Source organism: Bolinopsis microptera, chromosome 4 (genome assembly GCF_026151205.1).
Source record: "Bolinopsis microptera isolate Bmic1 chromosome 4, MBARI_Bmic_1.0, whole genome shotgun sequence".
Taxonomy (NCBI): domain Eukaryota; kingdom Metazoa; phylum Ctenophora; class Tentaculata; order Lobata; family Bolinopsidae; genus Bolinopsis; species Bolinopsis microptera.
Window position 1 is genome coordinate 122,666 of NC_087075.1, and position 25,836 is coordinate 148,501.

At 39.3% G+C, this 25,836-nt stretch overlaps 2 protein-coding genes across 2 annotated transcripts; both read right to left on the reverse strand.

Annotated features, from left to right (window-relative positions):
• Nucleotides 1–9,510: 9,510 nt before the first annotated feature.
• Nucleotides 9,511–12,997, reverse strand: LOC134813854 (uncharacterized). The gene is made up of 7 exons (XM_063821737.1): nt 12,920–12,997; nt 12,545–12,813; nt 11,793–12,135; nt 11,578–11,686; nt 11,253–11,425; nt 10,979–11,105; nt 9,511–9,759 (listed from the first exon to the last, which is right to left on the reverse strand). Exons 1-6 carry the CDS (start codon nt 12,994–12,996, stop codon nt 10,985–10,987), a joined length of 1,092 nt encoding a protein of 363 aa, XP_063677807.1. The 5' UTR covers nt 12,997; the 3' UTR covers nt 9,511–9,759; nt 10,979–10,984.
• A 6,031-nt stretch (nt 12,998–19,028) lies between these two features.
• Nucleotides 19,029–25,501, reverse strand: LOC134813999 (putative phospholipase B-like 2). The gene is made up of 10 exons (XM_063821957.1): nt 25,312–25,501; nt 25,029–25,163; nt 23,455–23,571; nt 23,160–23,299; nt 22,250–22,336; nt 21,749–21,881; nt 21,232–21,566; nt 20,428–20,853; nt 19,831–19,897; nt 19,029–19,656 (listed from the first exon to the last, which is right to left on the reverse strand). Exons 1-10 carry the CDS (start codon nt 25,491–25,493, stop codon nt 19,551–19,553), a joined length of 1,728 nt encoding a protein of 575 aa, XP_063678027.1. The 5' UTR covers nt 25,494–25,501; the 3' UTR covers nt 19,029–19,550.
• Nucleotides 25,502–25,836: the final 335 nt, after the last annotated feature.

The window sequence follows — 25,836 nt, forward strand, 5'->3', positions numbered from 1 at the left end:
ATGACGACTGCCCCCACTAGGTGGCCGTTAGGAGACACCCCCCCCCCCCTATGACGACTGCCCCCACTAGGTGGCCGTTAGGAGACACCCCCCCCCCCCCTATGACGACTGCCCCCACTAGGTGGCCGTTAGAAGACACCCCCCCTATGACGACTGCCCCCACTAGGTGGCCGTTAGGAGACAACCCCCCCCCCTATGACGACTGCCCCCACTAGGTGGCCGTTAGAAGACACACCCCCCCCTGACGACTGCCCCTCTAGGTGGCCGTTAGGAGACACCCCCCCCCCCCCCCCCCATGACGACTGCCCCCACTAGGTGGCCGTTAGGAGACATCCCCCCCCCCCCCCTATGACGACTGCCCCCACTAGGTGGCCGTTAGGAGACACCCCCCCCCCCCCTATGACGACTGCCCCCACTAGGTGGCCGTTAGGAGACACCCCCCCCCTATGACGACTGCCACTAGGTGGCCGTTAGGAGACACCCCCCCCCCCCCCCCCCCTATGACGACTGCCCCCACTAGGTGGCCGTTAGGAGACACCCCCCCCCCCCCCCCCCTGACGACTGCCCCTCTAGGTGGCCGTTAGGAGATACCACCTGTTATATGTCTGGTATTCTGATCTACGTGCCCTTGGTTGCTGACATCCACTTCATCATGGCCCTTTCTCTTCACCGTTTCCTCTTCTGCTCTTCTCCTCTCAGGTAAGCATTATACTATCCATCACTATACTATCGATCACTATACTATTCTCATTATATATAATATAGATATCATGGGAAACTGCTTATCACAAACATTTGTGGAGTAGCTGAAAGCATTGTATTGTTCAGGTACGGGATACTGGTAACTAGAAAGTAAGCATTGTATTGTTCAGGTACAGGATACTGGTAACTAGAAAGTAAGCATTGTATTGTTCAGGTACGGGATACTGGTAACTAGAAAGTAAGCATTGTATTGTTCAGGTACGGGATACTGGTAACTAGAAAGTAAGCATTGTATTGTTCAGGTACGGGATACTGGTAACTAGAAAGTAAGCATTGTATTGTTCAGGTACAGGATGCTGGTAACTAGAAAGTAAGCATTGTATTGTTCAGGTACGGGATACTGGTAACTAGAAAGTAAGCATTGTATTGTTCAGGTACGGGATACTGGTAACTAGAAAGTAAGCATTGTATTGTTCAGGTACAGGATACTGGTAACTAGAAAGTAAGCATTGTATTGTTCAGGTACGGGATACTGGTAACTAGAAAGTAAGCATTGTATTGTTCAGGTACGGGATACTGGTAACTAGAAAGTAAGCATTGTATTGTTCAGGTACAGGATGCTGGTAACTAGAAAGTAAGCATTGTATTGTTCAGGTACGGGATACTGGTAACTAGAAAGTAAGCATTGTATTGTTCAGGTACGGGATACTGGTAACTAGAAAGTAAGCATTGTATTGTTCAGGTACGGGATACTGGTAACTAGAAAGTAAGCATTGTATTGTTCAGGTACGGGATACTGGTAACTAGAAAGTAAGCATTGTATTGTTCAGGTACGGGATACTGGTAACTAGAAAGTAAGCATTGTATTGTTCAGGTACAGGATGCTGGTAACTAGAAAGTAAGCATTGTATTGTTCAGGTACGGGATACTGGTAACTAGAAAGTAAGCATTGTATTGTTCAGGTACGGGATACTGGTAACTAGAAAGTAAGCATTGTATTGTTCAGGTACAGGATACTGGTAACTAGAAAGTAAGCATTGTATTGTTCAGGTACGGGATACTGGTAACTAGAAAGTAAGCATTGTATTGTTCAGGTACGGGATACTGGTAACTAGAAAGTAAGCATTGTATTGTTCAGGTACGAAATACTGGTAACTAGAAAGTAAGCATTTTATTGCTCAGGTACGGGATACTGGTAACTAGAAAGTAAGCATTGTATTGTTCAGGTACGGGATACTGGTAACTAGAAAGTAAGCATTGTATTGTTCAGGTACGGGATACTGGTAACTAGAAAGTAAGCATTGTATTGTTCAGGTACGGGATACTGGTAACTAGAAAGTAAGCATTGTATTGTTCAGGTACAGGATGCTGGTAACTAGAAAGTAAGCATTGTATTGTTCAGGTACGGGATACTGGTAACTAGAAAGTAAGCATTGTATTGTTCAGGTACGGGATACTGGTAACTAGAAAGTAAGCATTATATTGTTCAGGTACGGGATACTGGTAACTAGAAAGAGAGCTAATTTCACTGTGGCATTTATTTGGGTATATTCCAGCTGCTGTTCCGTCATCACAGCCTTCAGCAAGGGAGAGGTCCACTTCTTTCCGGGTTAGTAGTGTACTGATGTAGACAAAACTCTTGATTTAAATCGTTATCCTTATCTCTAGAGTAAGTCACCTCACTATTTCAGATAGTGCTATGTGTAGAGTAAGTTACCTCACTATTTCAGATAGTGCTATGTTTAGAGTAAGTCACCTCACTATTTCAGATAGTGCTATGTGTAGAGTAAGTCACCTCACTATTTCAGATAGTGCTATGTGTAGAGTAAGTCACCTCACTATTTCAGATAGTGCTATGTGTAGAGTAAGTCACCTCACTATTTCAGATAGTGCTATGTGTAGAGTAAGTCACCTCACTATTTCAGATAGTGCTATGTGTAGAGTAAGTCACCTCACTATTTCAGATAGTGCTATGTGTAGAGTAAGTCACCTCACTATTTCAGATAGTGCTATGTGTAGAGTAAGTCACCTCACTATTTCAGATAGTGCTATGTGTAGAGTAAGTCACCTCACTATTTCAGATAGTGCTATGTGTAGAGTAAGTCACCTCACTATTTCAGATAGTGCTATGTGTAGAGTAAGTCACCTCACTATTTCAGATAGTGCTATGTGTAGAGTAAGTCACCTCACTATTTCAGATAGTGCTATGTGTAGAGTAAGTCACCTCACTATTTCAGATAGTGCTATGTGTAGAGTAAGTCACCTCACTATTTCAGATAGTGCTATGTGTAGAGTAAGTCACCTCACTATTTCAGATAGTGCTATGTGTAGAGTAAGTCACCTCACTATTTCAGATAGTGCTATGTGTAGAGTAAGTCACTTAGTCACCTCACTATTTCAGATAGTGCTATGTGTAGAGTAAGTCACCTCACTATTTCAGATAGTGCTATGTGTAGAGTAAGTCACCTCACTATTTCAGATAGTGCTATGTGTAGAGTAAGTCACCTCACTATTTCAGATAGTGCTATGTTTAGAGTAAGTCACCTCACTATTTCAGATAGTGCTATGTGTAGAGTAAGTCACCTCACTATTTCAGATAGTGCTATGTGTAGAGTAAGTCACCTCACTATTTCAGATAGTGCTATGTTTAGAGTAAGTCACCTCACTATTTCAGATAGTGCTATGTGTAGAGTAAGTCACCTCACTATTTCAGATAGTGCTATGTGTAGAGTAAGTTACCTCACTATTTCAGATAGTGCTATGTTTAGAGTAAGTCACCTCACTATTTCAGATAGTGCTATGTGTAGAGTAAGTCACCTCACTATTTCAGATAGTGCTATGTGTAGAGTAAGTCACCTCACTATTTCAGATAGTGCTATGTGTAGAGTAAGTCACCTAAACTCACCCTTGAGACGCCTGCTTCTCTCTACCCTTCTAGGTAAACGCTTACTTAAACTTCTAAAATCACAGTTTTCTAAAATCACGTGACACAAATAAACCAATAAGAACACAGTTTTAACACTACTCGATTTCTAAATTAAGCGCAGTTTTGTCGATTATTAAAGATCCCGTTAACCAAAATGTGTCGAGAAACAAACTACTTAAGATAAATTGATGGTTACAAAATAAGAAGAGCACCGTAAAGTAAACTGCACGCTATTTCGATATTTTGCAATAATAAATCTTCAAGAAATGAACCCCTCCCTGCTACTGTAGTAGTATTAGTACAGTGAACCCCTCCCTGCTACTGGAGTAGTATTAGTACAGTGAACCCCTCCCTGCTACTGGAGTAGTATTAGTACAGTGAACCCCTCCCTGCTACTGGAGTAGTGTTAGTACAGTGAACCCCTCCCTGCTACTGGAGTAGTGTTAGTACAGTGAACCCCTCCCTGCTACTGGAGTAGTATTAGTACAGTGAACCCCTCCCTGCTACTGGAGTAGTATTAGTACAGTGAACCCCTCCCTGCTACTGGAGTAGTATTAGTACAGTGAACCCCTCCCTGCTACTGGAGTAGTATTAGTACAGTGAACCCCTCCCTGCTACTGGAGTAGTATTAGTACAGTGAACCCCTCCCTGCTACTGGAGTAGTATTAGTACAGTGAACCCCTCCCTGCTACTGGAGTAGTATTAGTACAGTGAACCCCTCCCTGCTACTGGAGTAGTATTAGTACAGTGAACCCCTCCCTGCTACTGGAGTAGTATTAGTACAGTGAACCCCTCCCTGCTACTGGAGTAGTATTAGTACAGTGAACCCCTCCCTGCTACTGGAGTAGTATTAGTACAGTGAACCCCTCCCTGCTACTGGAGTAGTATTAGTACCTACGCTTTGTGTCATAGTTTTTATTAGAGTGCTAATGATAGCAGGGGTGTAGGAACCCCTGTACACCCCTGAATAATAGTATCTACTTGAAATTATCTAGACAAGTAATAATAAAGAAATTACGGGTTTTATCTAGATAATACTATCTAAATATTATCTATTGCCAACCCTGCTCAAAGTTAAATATATATTATATATTATATAAATATAAATATAAATCATTAATTAAAATTTAAAATTTACATTTCGCAGGAGTAGTGCCTTTTGTACTGGTAATCTCTACAAATATCTGTCTCTGCGTTCTTGCTAGAATAAAAATAATGCAAGAAAACGAGGTTAGTTTCATAATAATATTACTAATAATGATATAAGAATTTCTTAAGTCATATATGTGAATTATAATTTTACCAAGTATCGCACTAAATCGTCTTAAATAAAATCAACCCTTCGAAGTTGGATGATTGAAATCTTCCTTCCATTTTTATTGGTGAGTATAGTTTACCGGCTTATGCGATTATTCCATGGTTTACACTACTGTAACCATAATTACATTAGGTAACCATAATTACATTAGGTAACCATAGTAACATTATGTAACCATAATTACATTAGGTAACCATAGTAACATTAGGTAACCATAGTAACATTAGGTCGTAGTGGCACTTAACAGAAGAATGTCTGAAGGAGTAGCAAAGTGCTCAGTTTCACGCAAACCTCCCAGCACAGCTATAAAAGGTAAAAATACAATAAAGCTCTAGACTCTAATTGTATAAACTCCAAGCACAGCTATAAAAGGCCGCACATAAGTTCGGCCATATTTTGCGAAAAGTGCGATCCCAGCTGATTCTGCCTAAAATTGCTTGATATGCGGCTAGTGTGCGGCACTATTAGTGCGGCTAGTGTGCGGCGAATATTTGAGAAATGTGGCAAACATGCGGCGAATTTTCTTCGATTAGGTAGTACTAGTAGAGTAGTAGGTTTTTCTAAGTTGGAAAGCTGCTCAAAGTCAAACAATACTACATGGGGTTAGTTTAATAATTCTTTCTATAAGAAAAAATGAGTATTGCACGATTTACAAAACAATTTTCTTCTACTGATAGTGATAAAGGGAAAAACTTAATTCCTAAGTTCTCAATGCATTATGTTACTAGGCCGCGCTCCAGGTAATGCATTATGCAGCCGACATGGTAATGAGTTGTATCACGTCGTGACCCCCATTGTCGTTTCACTACGATACTGGGGGAGCCGCGCACTCGTGCGCGGCGGATCATACAACGTATGACAAGTAATGAGTACCAACTAAGCCCAATTTTTAGCTGTACTTACTTTAATTTGCAACTGAACTCGCCGCAATATTTCTGAACTCCAAACTTTACGATAAATTGTTGCTTTTCATACCTGAAATTATAAAAAATTGTACGGGAAGTTCCAAATTGTGCGAAAAAGTGCGGAATATAGTTAAACGAACTCGTCGCATGTTGCCTCTGTAAGAATACAGTAAAGCAAAAGCGGCTCGTGAGACCTGGCTGGCGGTTTACTTGGGTGTCTGGTCGACGGAATGATAAATTACTGATTACACCGTACACGCGGCAAACCTGACACCTCATGTTACACGGCACACGCCCATATTTTTTGACAAATTACACGCAGGTCCCAGCAAACTTAAAACGGAATCGGAAGAAATGTCGATACAACCAAAGGACTCGTACTGTAGTACAAAACGATCGACACGTGCAGTGTGAGCGTGAGACCTGAGACGCGCAGGCCATAGTTTAAAAGTTATGGGGGGTGATTCGGAATCAGCTTCCAAAAATACACCGATTCAGATCAATTTCATACCCAAAGGGCCTTTTCACAAAAATTTTCTTAAAATTTGGGCGAGCGATTTAGTTGTCATACGTTGTATGACCCGCCGCGCACGAAGTGCGCGGCTCCCCCTGTAGCGTCGAGGACGCTACAGTGACGCGTCACTATAGTGAAGCGACCGTGGGGGTCACCACGTGATACAACGATTTAGTAGGAGCGGTGTCATAGACCCTTTAACACCATTTAATTAACGATGTCAATTCTTCGCAGCTCGGCAAAGCCCAGTAGTGCATTTTGCTGATCTAACGAATAGAAGCGAGAAGCATAATTTTGTCATACGTTGTATGACCCGCCGCGCACGAAGTGCGCGGCTCCCCCTGTATCGTCGAAGACCGTGGGGGTCACCACGTGATACAAGCATAATTGAGTGCGCGGCGCGGCCCAGTATGCAGTAACACATCCCGCTACAATATAAAAACCATCAATTTATACAGCAATACGAGCGCTGATATGCTTTGTACTTGTAGTGTTTTCAATTAACTATGTGTTAAATTTAGATCTGCAAGTTGTCCAAATATGAAATAAGTTTTGGACACCTTGAAATTGAAATTCGTTAGGAGCAGACTGCTCCTAAAGAATTTCGACTGAGTCACGTGCGCGTGAACTCAAACGTGAACTCGCACGTTTGCGCAGTAAAATTGCAGATTTTAAAAATAAAATATAATTGCGCGGCTTATTGGTAAATGAAAAAATAAAAAGTCACTATCTTTACAGGTATCCTTACAGTTGTAGGGCTATGCTCGGTTGCTATAGTAACGTGGACACCCAGTATTGCTACTCACTTGTTTACTTACATCAACAAAGTTGATCGTGGCCCGGTCTGGCTGGAACGAGTTAGAATCTGTGCTTACTTTCTCGGATCATTTGGTAATTTATAAAGGAGCAGCTGAGTGTAGTTTGGTAATTTACTAAAGTAGCAGAGTGTAGTTTGGTAATTTACTAAAGTAGCAGAGTGTAGTTTGATAATTTACTAAAGTAGCAGAGTGTAGTTTGGTAATTTACTAAAGTAGCAGAGTGTAGTTTTGTAATTTACTAAAGTAGCAGAGTGTAGTTTTGTAATTTACTAGAGCAGCAGAGTGTAGTTTGGTAATTTACTAAAGTAGCAGAGTGTAGTTTGATAATTTACTAAAGTAGCAGAGGGTAGTTTGGTAATTTACTAAAGTAGCAGAGTGTAGTTTGGTAATTTACTAAAGTAGCAGAGTGTAGTTTGGTAATTTACTAAAGTAGCAGAGTGTAGTTTGGTAATTTACTAAAGTAGCAGAGTGTAGTTTGGTAATTTACTAAAGTAGCAGAGTGTAGTTTGGTAATTTACTAAAGTAGCAGATTGTAGTTTGGTAATTTACTAAAGTAGCAGAGTGTAGTTTGGTAATTTACTAAAGTAGCAGAGTGTAGTTTGGTAATTTACTAAAGTAGCAGATTGTAGTTCGGTAATTTACTAGAGCAGCAGAGTGTAGTTTGGTAATTTACTAAAGTAGCAGAGTGTAGTTTGGTAATTTACTAAAGTAGCAGAGTGTAGTTTGGTAATTTACTAAAGTAGCAGAGTGTAGTTTTGTAATTTACTAAAGGAGTAGAGTGTAGTTTGGTAATTTACTAAAGTAGCAGAGTGTAGTTTGGTAATTTACTAAAGTAGCAGAGTGTAGTTTGATAATTTACTAAAGTAGCAGAGGGTAGTTCGGTAATTTACTAGAGCAGCAGAGTGTAGTTTGGTAATTTACTAAAGTAGCAGAGTGTAGTTTGGTAATTTACTAAAGTAGCAGAGTGTAGTTTGGTATTTACTAAAGTAGCAGAGTGTAGTTTGGTAATTTACTAAAGTAGCAGAGTGTAGTTTGGTAATTTACTAAAGTAGCAGAGTGTAGTTTGGTAATTTACTAAAGTAGCAGAGTGTAGTTTGGTAATTTACTAAAGTAGCAGAGTGTAGTTTGGTAATTTACTAAAGTAGCAGAGTGTAGTTTGGTAATTTACTAAAGTAGCAGAGTGTAGTTTGGTAATTTACTAAAGTAGCAGAGTGTAGTTTGGTAATTTACTAAAGTAGCAGAGTGTAGTTTGGTAATTTACTAAAGTAGCAGATTGTAGTTTGGTAATTTACTAAAGTAGCAGAGTGTAGTTTGGTAATTTACTAAAGTAGCAGAGTGTAGTTTGGTAATTTACTAAAGTAGCAGATTGTAGTTCGGTAATTTACTAGAGCAGCAGAGTGTAGTTTGGTAATTTACTAAAGTAGCAGAGTGTAGTTTGGTAATTTACTAAAGTAGCAGAGTGTAGTTTGGTAATTTACTAAAGTAGCAGAGTGTAGTTTGGTAATTTACTAAAGCAGCAGAGTGTAGTTTGGTAATTTACTAAAGTAGCAGAGTGTAGTTTAGTAACTATTATTAATTAATTTCTCAGATTATTAGTTCCCGAACAAGCGATGTTTTATAACGTGACTATAAATTTCAGCTAACCCAGTGCTGTACATGGTGGTTAATAGAGATTTCGTGGCATATCTCCGTATACTAGCAGCACGACGGAGGTGCAAGGACTCCCTCCCCCCGCCCAGACACAACACAGCTCACGTTGCAGTAGTGAGAACCTTTAGGAAGTGTAAAATGGAACGCCTTCGGAGAATCAAGGAAAACACTCATGGTTGTCATGGTAGTAGCCTGGCAATGAAGACTCCGTCTGTTATGTTCGAAGAAATGCGGTCACACGAAAATATTATCAGAGTAGTAGATACTGCTTTATAGGAGGCAATAAAAGGTAGACTGTAGTGTTGTTACACTACAGTCTACTAATGCTATTAGTTTTAATTAGTATAATTAGCATTTTAGTCTGAATTGAGTGTTTTAAACTAATTACAACACTACAAATCTATTACATTTATTGAGCTATTTAAGAATTTATTTTGACATTTCGTCCCTGATAAAGGCGTGTAGCCGAAACGTCGACATTATTTTGTTTATTACACTGAGTGGAGACTCTCACTTCGTCCCCAACAATCAAATATGATCAAGTATCAACCCACTCACAAGAACGAAAAATATACATGTTTTCAGAATCCCCTGAAAAAGGAACCTTTTTCATATTTCTACATTTTTATAGATTCAGCAAATGCAAGGTTTACAAGGTTTACAATAAAACAAACATATTAGCGTTTTTTAATGCAGGTTACATTTTTAATAATATAAATCTCTTAAAATAAAATATAGAATTGCACATCAGTGGAAGGTTACAGTGATTTTTAGGATCGTAAAAATATATTTTCAAACATCGTAATTAAAATTACAAGAACAGTCAGTTTTTCATGCCGTATTAATATCTTTTTTGTTTGTTCCACAGTCCCAATGTTAGTGTTACTGTGGCAACCGCTCCGATTTTACCATTTCAAGACTTCAAACTGAGAAATTAAGTTTTATTTAGCTGACAATACATGGTAACATTTAACATTTTGTAAGATCTACAATTTAAACGGTTTCGTTTTTAACTGTAAAATCATATCCACATCATCTTGTCACTCTTACCACAGTTTAGTAGTAGAAGAGCTCATAACCAAGTCACTCTTACCACAGTTTAGTAGTAGAAGAGCTCATAACCAAGTCACTCTTACCACAGTTTAGTAGTAGAAGAGCTCAATAGCACTCTTACCACAGTTTAGTAGTAGAAGAGCTCAATAGCACTCTTACCACAGTTTAGTAGTAGAAGAGCTCAATAGCACCACTCTTACCACAGTTTAGTAGTAGAAGAGCTCAATAGCACTCTTACCACAGTTTAGTAGTAGAAGAGCTCAATAGCACCACTCTTACCACAGTTTAGTAGTAGAAGAGCTCAATAGCACTCTTACCACAGTTTAGTAGTAGAAGAGCTCAATAGCACCACTCTTACCACAGTTTAGTAGTAGAAGAGCTCATAACCAAGTCACTCTTACCACAGTTTAGTAGTAGAAGAGCTCATAACCAAGTCACTCTTACCACAGTTTAGTAGTAGAAGAGCTCAATAGCACTCTTACCACAGTTTAGTAGTAGAAGAGCTCAATAGCACTCTTACCACAGTTTAGTAGTAGAAGAGCTCAATAGCACCAAGTCACTCTTACCACAGTTTAGTAGTAGAAGAGCTCAATAGCACTCTTACCACAGTTTAGTAGTAGAAGAGCTCAATAGCACTCTTACCACAGTTTAGTAGTAGAAGAGTATAACCAAGTCACTCTTACCACAGTTTAGTAGTAGAAGAGCTCAATAGCACTCTTACCACAGTTTAGTAGTAGAAGAGCTCAATAGCACCAAGTCACTCTTACCACAGTTTAGTAGTAGAAGAGCTCAATAGCACTCTTACCACAGTTTAGTAGTAGAAGAGCTCAATAGCACTCTTACCACAGTTTAGTAGTAGAAGAGCTCAATAGCACCAAGTCACTCTTACCACAGTTTAGTAGTAAAAGAGCTCATAACCAAGTCACTCTTACCACAGTTTAGTAGTAGAAGAGCTCATAACCAAGTCACTCTTACCACAGTTTAGTAGTAGAAGAGTATAACCAAGTCACTCTTACCACAGTTTAGTAGTAGAAGAGCTCAATAGCACTCTTACCACAGTTTAGTAGTAGAAGAGCTCAATAGCACTCTTACCACAGTTTAGTAGTAGAAGAGCTCAATAGCACCAAGGTAGTCCTTGATCCACTCTCCGAAAACTTTGTATTTGAGCCCGGCTTGGGTGATAGCTCCACTCATACTACGGCTGATATCGGCATCAAATCTGAATATTTATTTACGAAATAGCGGCTAGTTGAACATTCAGTAGATTACAGGCAAGCAGTATATAACAATTAATTGGCTGTTTAAAGTTACTTTTTTAATTTAATTTCTTACTTCTTCAATACAAAAACTGAATACACAAACTCACTGGGGTCCCAGGAAATAGGTGATAGAGTATCTATCAAAGTCAACTTCAGCAACTCTGTGTCTGACTGAGGGCACCTTGTTGTCGATGAGGTCATCTACCAGTTTTCCGATGTTGACGAGGAAAGCATTGTCTCCTGTCACGGGGGCGGGTCTGTACTGGTTCTTGTGTAGGATCTGACAATGAAACTTTCATCAAATAATATAGATTTATACAGCAATAAACGTATATAAAAACAATGGCGATAAAGAATGTTTTACGATTTACTTAATCGTAAAATTTTAATATTCTGAGATTGTTTATTTTGATCAGTAGAGGTTTATTTTACCTCAAGACCACCGTTGTTGAAGGTGGAGAGGACGGTGACGGTAGAGTCAATGTGTTCTAGCTCTCTCAGGAGAGTTCCGTCAAAGTCAGAGTACATGTTGCTGTTGATCCTTTGAGAAATGTATTATTTATAATTATAGGGACTGCCAAACACAAGGATTTTGTAAAGGAATATCAAGTACCCATCATATATAGCTGAGGTAGAATGTTACTCACTGTCTTCGGATGGGGTATTTTCTGAGTCCCATAGCAGAGAACTCGTCCTCAGAAAAGAGAGCGGGCAGGTTGGGGTACTCCATAGATCGAGCAATGCTCCTGATGAAGGCTCGTCCAATGTTCCTTCTGATTTCAAATCCAGTCTGGAAGGTCTCCTTGAATCCTTTGTCGAAGGTGCAGTTTCCAGTCTCGGGCCACACGTTGGGTTCCTGGCAGTCGTATCTGAGTTTCTCGAGGATGTCGTCACTCTCGAAGCTTGCAGCTCGGGTCTCGTGGGGTCCAATGTTGTAGAGGTTCTTGTATTGGAGGGTATTCTCAACATCGTCAAGTCCGGGGCAGTATCCTGGATATTAGTAATTTTAGATCATTTTAATCATATGAGCTGCGTCTTACTAGGGGGTAAGTTCTACAAATGGATAGATAATTAGTTGCCACTATCAATTAATTAAGATAATTAGTTGCCACTATCAATTAATTAAGATAATTAGTTGCCACTATCAATTAATTAAGATAATTAGTTGCCACTATCAATTAATTAAAATAATTAGTTGCCACTATCAATTAATTAAGATAATTAGTTGCCACTATCAATTAATTAAGATAATTAGTTGCCACTATCAATTAATTAAGATAATCAGTTGCCACTATCAATTAATTAAGATAATTAGTTGCCAAAAGGCACCACTCACCTCAATGAAAAGAGCAAGGAAGTATAAAACAATAATTCCCCTGGAAGACTAAAGTAAGGTTACCTCTGTAAGCGTTCTTGTTGGCGGGGTTGTGTCTCCTGATAGCCAGCTCGTCCTTGACATCCTCATCCAGATCGTAGAATTGCTTCATGTAATTCTGCTCGACAGAAGCGTCATAGTCGGCCACATCCACTACGTAGAAAAATCCGTATTCTTTCATTGATTCCAACAGTAGTTTGTCGATGGAAGCATCATCGTTCAGAAGGGAGAGGTAGGGGATCTTTGCAATAGAATTAAAGCTGTCCAACTTGTCAGACAATTCAGGCCACAATCTGAATCATTCATTGTATTAATTTATTATATTAATTTATTATATTATTATACATTAATTTAATGTATTATTATATATTAATTAATGGGCGGCAGAATAAAGAATACCTTGCCACCATCTCAGGAATAAAGGCTGCAGCGGGAGCAGCCAGTAATACCACAAGTAGACATAATGTTATCTTCATCGCTAGTGGAGAAAAGGGGATATTGACAATTATAATTGTTAACGGAACTACAGTTAAATTGTTCAATTTTACAATTTTATGATGAAAACATTCCTATGAAATGATAAATAAACAAGAAACATGATGAAAATTGCAGCCTACTCCCTGCAGTCAAGGTTGTAAAAAGATGGAATGGTAGAGTGGACACTTTTTCAAACACCAACCTGAAGAAGCAAAAACCAGGACTTGCATTTAAAGGAGCAGTCAGTCACGTGACAACACAACCCCTCCAATCAGACCACTTCCTGCAGTCAACATCACGTGACCAGCAGACACCAGTAGAGAGGCTAACATAAATAGAACCCGGTACCAGGCTCCTGCACAGGCAGCAGCTTCTCAAATCTAATAAACGTGCAGCAAGTCATATCTCCCTGATAAGAGATAAGACTAAATACTTGATACTATTAGAAAACTGCGGGAACCTAATATATTACCGTGGTGTGCAAGTTGCAAAACTCCAGAAACCAAAGAGAGAGTTGGTGGGGGAGATATATTGTGGATTAGAAAATGAGAACAAGCAGTCAAACTTTGAAAAGTAACATATCAACGATTTCAGTGCGTTCATTTCATGTTCAAGTTAACAAGATTTCTGCTCAATCCAAAAGTTAATTCGTCTTTTCTCTCTTACTGTCACCAAGATGTAACTAGTCCGAACTAAAAAGTAGGTCTCACGCAGGAATTAGGTCTCAAGCAGGCGCGGCTTATATATATATATATCACGCACCTGCGTGAGACCTAATTCCTGCATGAGACCTAATTTCTCCGTTCGACCTAGTTACATCTGGGAAGCCGAAAAAGCCTGGTGCGAGAACGTTTAACTTGTGTGTTGTGCCTGACAGAAAAGCTCATCATCATCAAAAACCCGATTAAGTCCCTCAACAGCAGGACTGAGTTAACGGGTGATACTCGTAAAATATCTGTTCCATATACAGGACCGTCGACGAGTCCAACTCGGCGCGCGTCCTGGTAGGTTGTAAACCTACAAGGACTGAGCTAATCTCAAAATGAAGGCACCCAAGGAAATTCTTGATTCACGATGTCAATCCTTCACATCTAGGTGATGCCCAGTGGTGCATCTTGCCGATCTAGCGAAGGTTGTGGTTGCTTAACGGGTGATACTCGTAAAATATTTGTTTCAAATAGGACCGTCGACGAGTCCAACTCGGCGCGCGTCCTAGTGTAGGTTATAAACCTACAAGTGGTTGCGAGAAACATTATTTAATGCGCGGCGTGGCCCATATCTTAACGGGTGATACTCGTAAAATATCTGTTCCATATATCTGTTCCATATATTGGGACCGTCGACGAGTCCAACTCGGCACGCGTCCTGGTAGGTTGTAAACCTACAAGGCCCATACCAGTAGTGTATCGCGTTGTAGGTTTACAACCTACCAGGACGCGCGCCGAGTTGGACTCGTCGACGGTCCAATATATGGAACAGATATTTTACGAGTATCACCCGTTAATGTATCGCGCTACATAACAAGGAAATTCCTAATAATGCACTGCTGATAAGTTTATGAAGGAGCAAACTGTCTTAAAAGAATATTTTTAGATCCAATCTAAGTTCCTGACGATTGCTTTAGTTTAATTGCTATAGTATGAAACTTGAAATAGAACTTGCCATTTGAACTTTGTTTCATTTGTTCTATAATTTGCTCCTTGACATAAAGTTGAGCACTGTAGTGCAGATAAAGGAATAATATTATTATACATTATACATTATATTATATAATGTATATATACATTATATATAAGGTACATCATAAAATGTATACTGTAGACGTAGTTGGTTTGATAGTACAGTAAAACCTTTTTATACTGTACTTGGTTTGATAGTACAGTAAAACCTTTTTATACTGTACTTGACTTTAACGGAGCCTAGTTTAAATTTAGAATCTAGATAAGATTAAGATAACATTTATGATAAGAGATAATCAGATTTAGAAAATGGCTTTTCTATAAGTGTAACCGTATCTTTGCATGGTAACAAATTGCAAGCCTGTTATTATAAGCGTACAAGAAACCAAAAACCAATTCCTGGAAAGTACAATCGACGAAATTATTGCGAGGAATTCTCGATATGATAAGGGAATAGGGATAATCTAGATATTGGCACATTTTCAGCTGCTGTGGTCAGTTATTAAGTCCCAGTGCTGCTTACGCAACTGTTTCAAGAACAAACTTTCCTGGCACGAAACTTCACAATTTGGACAGAATTTATCTGCAGTTTACAAAAGTTTTTTATTATATTTGGGAAAATATGGGAATGATATTGATGATCATTCCCATAATGTATCGAAATGTTTCAATCACCTAATATCATTTTATAATTTTTACTTACGTCATACATATGTTTTCGTCATTTCTGATAAACGGATTAAACGGATTAAACGTTAATTGGTCAAGAAAAGCCCTAACACTCCTGCCCTCCTGGCTTGACAATACAAGAATGAAATCATAACATAGAAATAAGATACAAAAACCGTAAAGAAGCATAAACTATAATTTAAGCTAAGTCTCTCGGGAAACGAGGTGCATCTATATCAACAAAAAATTTAGCAATCTCTTTTAAAAGCTTTGGTTGAGTGAATATAAGATCCATTCCCTCGAAGAGGTTGGTTCGAGTGTTAAAATTACAATTTTCATTTAACCATAACTCCGCTTCCGGACCACCGATTTACAAAATTCAAAAATGGGTGTTTAGAGAAAATTCTGAACTTTTCTCAGACGTTAGAAATTATGGTCATTCCTGCTTCAGGAGAGACTGGCAGGCCCATAAATAAGGGGTTTGATCACGATAATGATAATATTTATGAAGGAGCACATGTTTTAATAGCAAGTGAAGAATTTTTCTTTACTTTGACATTACCATGAAGTTTAAAACGGAATATCTTTGTACTGCATTCTTCGATTTCGATGAAATTCACAAGGTAACGAGACCAAATGTTTCTCACTCTCAGTTGATTTAAATAAATACCGTCGGAGTTGTCAATCTGCAGCCAGATATATCATAAGTTTACTATGCTGAGTTGGATATTGTGAAGACAATGGTTGTATATGCTTATATGGCTTTGAAACGTGGACACTGACAGATTCATCGAAGAAACGTATTGATGGCTGCTTCGCCTACTATTAGTTCACTTGCAGCGCAATGCACTGCCACTACTGGGCCGCGCCGCGCATCAAATAATGTTTCTCGCAACCAACTAGATCGGCGAAATGCACCACTGGGTCTCGCCGAGCTGTGAAGGATTAACATCGTGAATCAACTGCTTCACTAGAATGCTCAAAATGGAACTGAATATAGATTGGAAACAGCGCAAAAGTCTATGGCAACCTGCCAATAGCATCCATGAAGATTTCATTGTCTTCGCATGCACTATATGATCGTCATGAAAAAGAAAAGGAACGATCGTTCAATCATAAAATAATGACAGTGGAGCAGGGTACTTTTAGTATTCTTAGTATTTGGAACCGCCGCACCAGAGTGAAAGACTTTTCTAAAGCATCTGAGTACCAAGATCGCGGAAAAAAGGCAGGATTTATATACTTTTAATACAAACTAAAACCTGTCGTTTAAATGTGTATTTCGCTCTCGGCTTGCGACGCCTCTCACAATATACTGTTACAAATATAACAATATATTCCAACAGGCAAGTGTGTGTCGAGACAAATGGCGGACATTACTCTACATGTCCTATTATTTGCCATAGCCAAACCCCAATTAAGAACACTTTGGAAAAACATAGCTCTCTATTTCTCCAAACAGAGAGTTTCCATCCTAAACACATGTTCAAGTCAGTAGTCTTCTCCCAAATGATCAGAGTTATCCAGAGAAACTCTCAAGACCACACTAGTGTAGAGGACTTGCACGTATCTTTTATCATACATTTTTTCGTGAATATGAATTATGAATTGGTTTATGGTCTTTCGCATCGTCACCAGCACTTTCACTAGGTCACCAGCTCTTTTACTGAAGTCATCAGCCCTTTCACTGAAGTCATCAGCCCTTTCACTGAAGTCATCAGATGTGACTCTGATCAACGGTATAGTTGTGGAACACAACAATAAAATTGAGAATAATCTTGTGCGAGGGTAGGGACCCAGATGTCGTTTCTAACCCAAATAAACTTTAAGGAGGCTTCTCATCAGTAGCCGCACCTCCTTACTCGGTTTCTGAACTGGAATTCTATGGGCTTCCAGACGGCCAGACCGAGTATTAACCATCCCATCCTTCTAGAGTTCATCACAAGTAGCACCCACCTTGAAGATCTTTGACACCCAGACACACCCCAGGCCATTGGCGAACAAACTTTGGATATAATCTTACATGCTCCCGAAGGAATCCCTGGTTTATGGTCTTTCTCATCGTCACCAGCACTTTCACTAGAGTCACCAGCCCTTTCACTGGAGTCATCAGCCCAATCACTGAAGTGTACAGAAGTACAGTTGTGGAACACAACAAGAAACACTAGTGTAGAGGACTTGACCAGATGCAGACATGCTGAAGAGACCTTAGAGGACATTGAACCCTTGGCAGTACAACGATCAGTTATCGAGAACGAAATTTATGAACATCTCGGACACCCAACCAAGAAGACATCAGGGAAACTGATCTACTCGGTGAAATTTTTCAAGGAAGTAGATCAGCTAAAAACTTTGATGGGGTTTCTAAAGGATGAAATTAGACCACTCTGTGGTGATGTCAGGGTCACCTTCGCTTTGAGGAGGAATAGGGTCATCAGGAACCGTCGCCTTAGTGAAAGCTCTTTATCAAGCGAAGACTCGTTAGGACCGAAAACGATGTGAGACTAAAGGGTGTTTGACCTGTCCTTTGTTATTTGATCCTACAGAGTACAGATGTTATCATTGTTAATGGGCAGATAGTTAATTTAGATTTTAGACTAAATTGTAAGGATAGGAGTATTATTTATTTAGCTCAATGTCAGATTTGTGTAGCGGAGAACAGTATCCTTAAAAGCTTAAAGAGGACTCATACATTGGCCAGACAGTTACACCCATGCACATACGGATGAATGGCCATAGGGATAAATTTATAATTGATTGATTGTTTGGCTTCCACCTTCGATCTTTTTTCTTAGGTTGCTCAGCTTGTGATTTTTTTAATAATGTTGAATTTTCTATCATTTGTAAGAATTACTGTTGTTTCACTTGATGCCGTTTCATTGCTTATCCAATTTAACAACTTTTACATATATAATATATATTCAAAGCATATGTAGCCAATTGTATTTGAACAAAGTTAGGTTTTTATGTCTGACTCCGAGAGGGCCAAGAAATAAAATTCAAGAAAGCTTCATCAGCGGAGATTTTCAATTAATGCTAAGCTAAAATATACATTAGACATATATATACATTTTGAAACTTTTTTTTTCCGAAAAAAAGTTATTTATTGCTTGTTTTATTTGTATTTATGCTTCTTGATTTATGATTATCTGTGTATGAGATTCTATGATTAAACATAATTTGTGGATCATAATTTTATGATTGCATAATTCATTGTAACTTTGTTGTATTTCAGTATTATGCAAAGGGATGGAATTGCTTTAACCAGGTTTAGCCCTGGCCCCTGGCTCTATATTATGAAGGCCTTGTTCTAAAATAACCGATCCAAACTACTTAAGTGGTTAGGGGTGGGTTGGGTTGTGGGTTGGGTTTTTTAAAGTATTGTATGATATAATCTATTTCATTAACAAGTTAACAAATTATTAACATTATGATATTTTATGCACGCTGTATTTTATTATTGCACAATCATCTCTATTACAATATTATATCTTAGATTTATACGTGTTGATTGTATGAAATGTTTTGTCAGGGACCATATTTTGTAGGTGTAATTTTTGCACGAACTACGTTCTGGTTTCCCGTCATTATAGTACATAGAAATCACTTTTTGACCGTGTTATTTTCATGCAATTACATTGATGTATGTACTATTTTGAAAAGATTTTCAATAAAAAATTAAAAAATGTAAAAGTAATATTGTCCCATCTTTAAAGATTAAAGAAGAAATTTCCTGGACCGAAATTTCATAGGTTATCAAGACATTTTTATGCTGATATTCAGGGTCGATGTTTTAAATAAATTTACACAGGTAAACAATGTTGCATATTTGAGCACATAATAAAAACCACTAAAAACTAAACCGCAGTAGTGCGATGTATATATATATATATATATATAGTGTGATGACCTAAACAATACAATATGTTCATTTGATTTTTTGTATAGAAACTTACATTTTATTTTACTTATTACAAAAACCTCAGAAATAACAAAATAATTTAAAATTTAATTTTAACCGTCGATGTGGATTCTGGTTACACGTGATAGCAATAAACCAATCGGCTTCATTATTGACCAATCAAACCCCAAAATCAATGTCACTTACCTCCAGAATCTACATCTATAGGATTACAAATTACAAATTACATGAGCTCTCCCCTCCGCAACTTTACACATACCACATTCTCTAGGTTACTTCCAATTTAGAAAAAAGGTTTAACGTCTTCAAATACTACAGACATTTCGTCAAACTGTTGAAGATCTGCCATTCCTTGGTGAGAAACATTGGAGTAGCTTGAGGTAGACCACCTGAAATAAATAAGCTACAAATCGAAATAGTAACCATGGTATCAGTAATATTACAATACTTTGGCAATAATAACCACAGTTACCGTGACAATGGAAACAATAAACATGGTAGCCATGGTAACCATAGAAGTAGTAAGTAACATTGAAAACACCATGTAGCAAGTTATCTTTCACCTGAATGGTGGTTGTTGTTCCCAAGTAGGTCCTCCAGCAATTCTCATCCCTAACTTCTTCATCAGACCTGTGGTTACATTCCTTATGCTTAATAGAAAAATTAAATGTTGAAACGTTCCTTATGCTTAATAGAAAAATTAAATGTTGAAACGTTCCTTATGCTTAATAGAAAAATTAAATGTTGAAACGTTCCTTATGCTTAATAGAAAAATTAAATGTTGAAACGTTCCTTATGCTTAATAGAAAAATTAAATGTTGAAACGTTCCTTATGCTTAATAGAAAAATTAAATGTTGAAACGTTCCTTATGCTTAATAGAAAAATTAAATGTTGAAACGTTCCTTATGCTTAATAGAAAAATTAAATGTTGAAACGTTCCTTATGCTTAATAGAAAAATTAAATGTTGAAACGTTCCTTATGCTTAATAGAAAAATTAAATGTTGAAACGTTCCTTATGCTTAATAGAAAAATTAAATGTTGAAACGTTCCTTATGCTTAATAGAAAAATTAAATGTTGAAACGTTCCTTATGCTGAATAGAAAAATTAAATGTTGAAACGTTCCTTATGCTAATTAGATCCCTAATTAAAGTGCTCACTGTAGTTAGTTCCCTTGTAATCTATACCACCCGAGGGTTGACTACCAAATAAGGGCATAGGATAAGTTCCATTGACAGGATTTAGGTCACTCCGTGATGAGATAGCGTTTATGGCTGAGTAGGGGGGACTGCAGGCACATTTAGCAAGAGGATCGTGCTGATAGTCGTTATATCTCATCAACTTGTAAAGAGAGCCCATGTCGGTTACTTTGTTTGCATCCCTCTTGAAGATGAGAGCTCGCGGGTTGTTGTCGTAGGAGAAAACGTCCCCGAACTTGTCAACAAACTGCTGAATACCGGACATGTTAAAGATAGTGGGATAGAAGGGTAGATTGTAACTGGGGAAGTATTGTTGTGTGGTCAGGAGATCTGTTTGGTCTTCATAGATAACAGTTCCAGGCAGCTGCTCCATAACATGTAGAGTACCTGGTTTGAGGTGATGTTAAATACTTAATAACCTGGTTACCTGGTTACCTGGTTACCCGGCTACCTGGTTACCCGGTTACCCGGTTACATGGTTACCTGGTTACATGGTTACCTGGTTACCCGGCTACCTGGTTACCCGGTTACCCGGTTACATGGTTACCTGGTTACATGGTTACCTGGTTACCTGGTTACCCGGTTACCCAGTTACCCGGTTACCCGGTTACCCGGTTACCCGGTTACATGGTTACCTGGTTACATGGTTACCTGGTTACCCGGTTACCCGGTTACCCGGTAACCTGGTTACCCGGTTACCCGGTAACCTGGTTACCTGGGAACCTGGTTACATACTCTACAGTTGCCCCACAATATGTAGATTACCTGGTTTGAGGGGAGTGTTGGGGGTGAAGAGATTGTAGTCGACAATCATCCACTGATTGTTGTAAGTACCGCTGTTGAACCTCCTGAACACCTCGCACCACTCCCTCCCGGTCCGTGCTAATCTGTTAGCCACTACCCCTCTCATATACTCCGGTACACTTCCCTCCGGCTTGATATACTTCCACAGATCTGGGTTAAGGGTAGGTAGTGTAGTTTCCTGGGCCGCCAAACCACTGCTGATAAGAGTGAAGTCGTCTCCGCTGAAGACATACCCTGGGTAACTGGTGAACACTTGTTTCTTACCCGGCATCACACTCTGAGTCCCCGGTCCTGACCTGGTAATTTATAATTGGTAATTAATTATTAATTATGTCCAAGAACAGCCAATATCAGCCATGACACGGCAACAGAAAACATTAAAATTAAAATTAAAGTATTTTGAAAATTGTTTCAGGGTGATCATATTATGTACTGTATGATGTGTGTAGGTATGTATCTATATTATCTTATTATGTACCTATAATTGAAATTGTAGCTTTTAACTACTCTGACCATGGCGGAGTAATCGTTCCAAGTAACATGTGACACCAGGAGGTCGTCAACTGTCCATTTCACTAGAGCAGTGCAATGTCCAGATCCTAGCACCCTCTCTGGGAGACACGTCATTACACACTAATTACTAACTAAAGTTAGTAGTTCTACTAACTTATTACACACTACAAAGTTAAATGTAGTTTTTATGAGGAAGTCGGGTACAGCAAAGCTGAGTACGCTTATATGGTATGGTATTGGTATGAGGTTGAAAACAAATATGCTTCTATTGCTGCCTGGTACATTATCAGTGATAATGTACCAGGCAGCAGATAATGTTTTAGTGATAATATTATCCGACATGTTAGAGTCAAACAAATTTGTTTGGTTGTTCCTGACCCTATAGAGCAACTAATAAGATATGATCTCTAATCATTTGAACAATTAATGGTAATTTGTCACAGTAAGTGTGGTAAAAGTGTCTCACCTAACATCCGTTCTTTTTCTCGGGTAATCTTCCCTACTGGGGTACCCAGTCCATAGACATCTCTGTGATATCCGATCTCATCCGTCCCTGGAAGGAAATAAAGTGTTAAACCTTTTTAATAACACTCATGTCTCCTTGTAACCTGTCTCCATGTAACCTGTCTCCATGTCACCTGTCTCCATGTCACCTGTCTCCATGTCACCTGTCTCCATGTCACCTGTCTCCATGTCAAATATCTCCATGTCACCTGTCTCCATGTCACATGTCTCCATGTCACCTGTCTCCATGTCAAATGTCTCCATGTCACCTGTCTCCATGTCACATGTCTCCATGTCACCTGTCTCCATGTCACCTGTCTCCATGTCATCTGTCTCCATGTCACATGTCTCCATGTCACATGTCTCCATGTTACCTGTCTCCATGTCACATGTCTCCATGTCTCCAGACATCTCTGTGATATCCGATCTCATCCGTCCCTGGAAGGTAATAAAGTGTTAAACCTTTTTAATAACACTCATGTCTCTTTGTAACCTGTCTCCATGTAACCTGTCTCCATGTCACCTGTCTCCATGTCACCTGTCTCCATGTCACCTGTCTCCATGTCAAATATCTCCATGTCACCTGTCTCCATGTCACATGTCTCCATGTCACCTGTCTCCATGTCACATGTCTCCATGTCACCTGTCTCCATGTCACATGTCTCCATGTCACCTGTCTCCATGTCACCTGTCTCCATGTCATCTGTCTCCATGTCACATGTCTCCATGTCACATGTCTCCATGTTACCTGTCTCCATGTCACCTGTTTCCATGTCACATGTCTCCATGTCACCTGTCTCCATGTCACCTGTCTCCATGTCACCTGTATATAAGCACATGTCACATGTCTCATAGTCCGTCTCCCACCTTACCTAGTGCATCCTCCATATCTATGAGGTCGAGGCTGAAGTTAAGCAGATAAAAATCGGAGAGCGTGAGAATACCGGGGTGGACCATGTTGAACCCCTCGTACATTCCCTCTATTTGTAAGAGCAGCAGATTAACATGATGCCTGCATTGAGATCCCTCGGTTTAAGATTAAACTAACTACTATAAACTACTACTACTCCTCCGAAAACGTTTCTCTGCCAAGAAGGAATATATAGACCATGTTAACAACATAGAATAAAAGGAAACTGCACTGAATGCCTGTAAAATCTCATTTACCAATAAGGGGACACGTCTTTATTCTTCTGAATCATTATTCTCATCCATTTTTGGTTTGAATCCATGTACGTTTTGAGTTTATCACAATAATCAGACGACTTTTCTGGACGGCAGTATCTGAAAATCAAAACATTAATGACAAGACAATTATTTACAGAAATAGTGTTTCCTTCTTCATCTGGATGCCATGATCTAGTAACCTGGTACCCTGGTACCCTGGTACCCTGGTAACCTGGTAACCTGGTAACCTGGTAACCTGGTAACCTGGTAACCTGGTAACCTGGTAACCTGGTAACCTGGTAACCTGGTAACCTGGTAACCTGGTAACCTGGTAACCTGGTAACCTGGTAACCTGGTAACCTGGTAACCTGGTAACCTAGTAACATGGTAACCTGGTAACCTGGTAACCTGGTAACCTGGTAACTGGGTAACATGGTAACCTAGTAACATCGTAACCTAGTAACATCGTAACCTAGTAACATGGTAACCTAGTAACCTAGTAGCCTAGTAGCCTAGTAACCTGGTAACCTGGTAATCTAGTAACCTAGTAACCAGGTAACCTAGTAACATAGTAACCTAGTAACCTGGTAACCTGGTAACCTAGTAACCTAGTAACTTTGGAACCTGGTAACCTGGTAACCTGATAATCTGGTAACCCGGTAACCTGGAAACCTGTTAACCTGTTAACCTGGTAACCTGGTTACCTGGTTACCTGGTTACCTGGTTACCTGGTTACCTGGTTACCTGGTTACCTGGTTACCTGGTAACATGGTAACCTGGTTACCTGGTAACCTGGTAACCTGGTAACATGGTAACCTAGTAACATGGTAACCTAGTAACCTAGTAGCCTAGTAGCCTAGTAACCTGGTAACCTGGTAATCTAGTAACCTAGTTACCTGGTAACCTAGTAACATAGTAACCTAGTAACCTGGTAACCTGGTAACCTGGTAACCTAGTAACCTAGTAACTTTGGAACCTGGTAACCTGATAATCTGGTAACCCGGTAACCTGTTAACCTGTTAACCTGTTAACCTGGTAACCTGGTAAACTGGTTACCTGGTTACCTGGTTACCTGGTTACCTGGTTACCTGGTTACCTGGTAACCTGGTTACCTGGTTACCTGGTTACCTGGTTACCTGGTTACCTGGTTACCTGGTTACCTGGTTACCTGGTTACCTGGTTACCTGGTTACCTGGTTACCTGGTTACCTGGTTACCTGGTTACCTGGTTACCTGGTTACCTGGTTACCTGGTTACCTGGTTACCTGGTTACCTGGTTACCTGGTTACCTGGTTACCTGGTTACCTGGTTACCTGGTTACCTGGTTACCTGGTTACCTGGTTACCTGGTTACCTGGTTACCTGGTTACCTGGTTACCTGGTTACCTGGTTACCTGGTTACCTGGTTACCTGGTTACCTGGTTACCTGGTTACCTGGTTACCTGGTTACCTGGTTACCTGGTTACCTGGTTACCTGGTTACCTGGTTACCTGGTTACCTGGTTACCTGGTTACCTGGTTACCTGGTTACCTGGTTACCTGGTTACCTGGTTACCTAGTGACACCTAGTAACTAACCCCGACATAGTATTTGTCCACATTTGTAGTATACGAGTGGCAGTAGCATATCCCTCTCCGATCCCTGCTGCCCTAGCCTGTTCTTCATCGCTCACAGAGGAGTTTGTAGTGATTGTTAGGAACGCCCAGCCTGTCCTAGGTGCATTTAGTTTTACTTTTATTATCATTAAAACGAGAACACCCTTAATTCAACTTTCTTAAATATACTTTCTTGAATAGGTTTAAGGTTAAGATTCATTGAATAAAATGAAAGTACGTTACAAAACGAATTCTATAATTTTACTTTTCCATCAAGTCTTTGAAGTCCACCCGAGCAGCAGCCGGTGCAGCCTGTTGCTTAGTTACCGCCCCACTGCTAGTCACATAAAACACTTTTCTTACTGGACTGCTGATTGGTTTGGTGGAGATGGGTAACAGTAGTAAAGTCAGTACTACAAGTTTCCAAATGTGGTCCTGCTGTTCCATCTATTTGGGGATCTTTTAAAATAAGAGATTTGTTACATAATATAATAGTGTCAGTAAAATTATTCAAATAATATACACAGATAAATTCAGCAATGATTATTATGGTTAGACACCCTCTAAAGTTCAATTAATAAAATTGCATACAATAAAATATAAAAATAAACACTTAATGGTTGAAATTACACAACCATTGGTGCCCACTACAACAAGCAATTCAGATCATTACCCAACAATGAACAAACATCCCCTGATCATTTATGGTCTAAGAAATATTTATTAGGTTCAGGTCCAAATCGGATATTGCTCCTTTGTATTCCCTGACTGAAATAATCCATGTTCTGAG

What these genes read in the sequence shown, in the direction of transcription:
- LOC134813854 (XM_063821737.1), bottom strand. Translation starts at nt 12,996, where the DNA reads ATGAAGATAACATTATGTCTACTTGTGGTATTACTGGCTGCTCCCGCT. An exon ending in CAACAAGAACGCTTACAGAG is followed by an intron (nt 12,136 to 12,544) that starts GTAACCTTACTT and finishes ACTAATATCCAG; the next exon opens with GATACTGCCCCGGACTTGAC. An exon ending in AAATACCCCATCCGAAGACA is followed by an intron (nt 11,687 to 11,792) that starts GTGAGTAACATT and finishes CATTTCTCAAAG; the next exon opens with GATCAACAGCAACATGTACT.
- LOC134813999 (XM_063821957.1), bottom strand. Translation starts at nt 25,493, where the DNA reads ATGGAACAGCAGGACCACATTTGGAAACTTGTAGTACTGACTTTACTA. An exon ending in AGCTACAATTTCAATTATAG is followed by an intron (nt 21,567 to 21,748) that starts GTACATAATAAG and finishes ATAAATTACCAG; the next exon opens with GTCAGGACCGGGGACTCAGA. An exon ending in TTACAAGGGAACTAACTACA is followed by an intron (nt 19,898 to 20,427) that starts GTGAGCACTTTA and finishes ATGTAACCACAG; the next exon opens with GTCTGATGAAGAAGTTAGGG.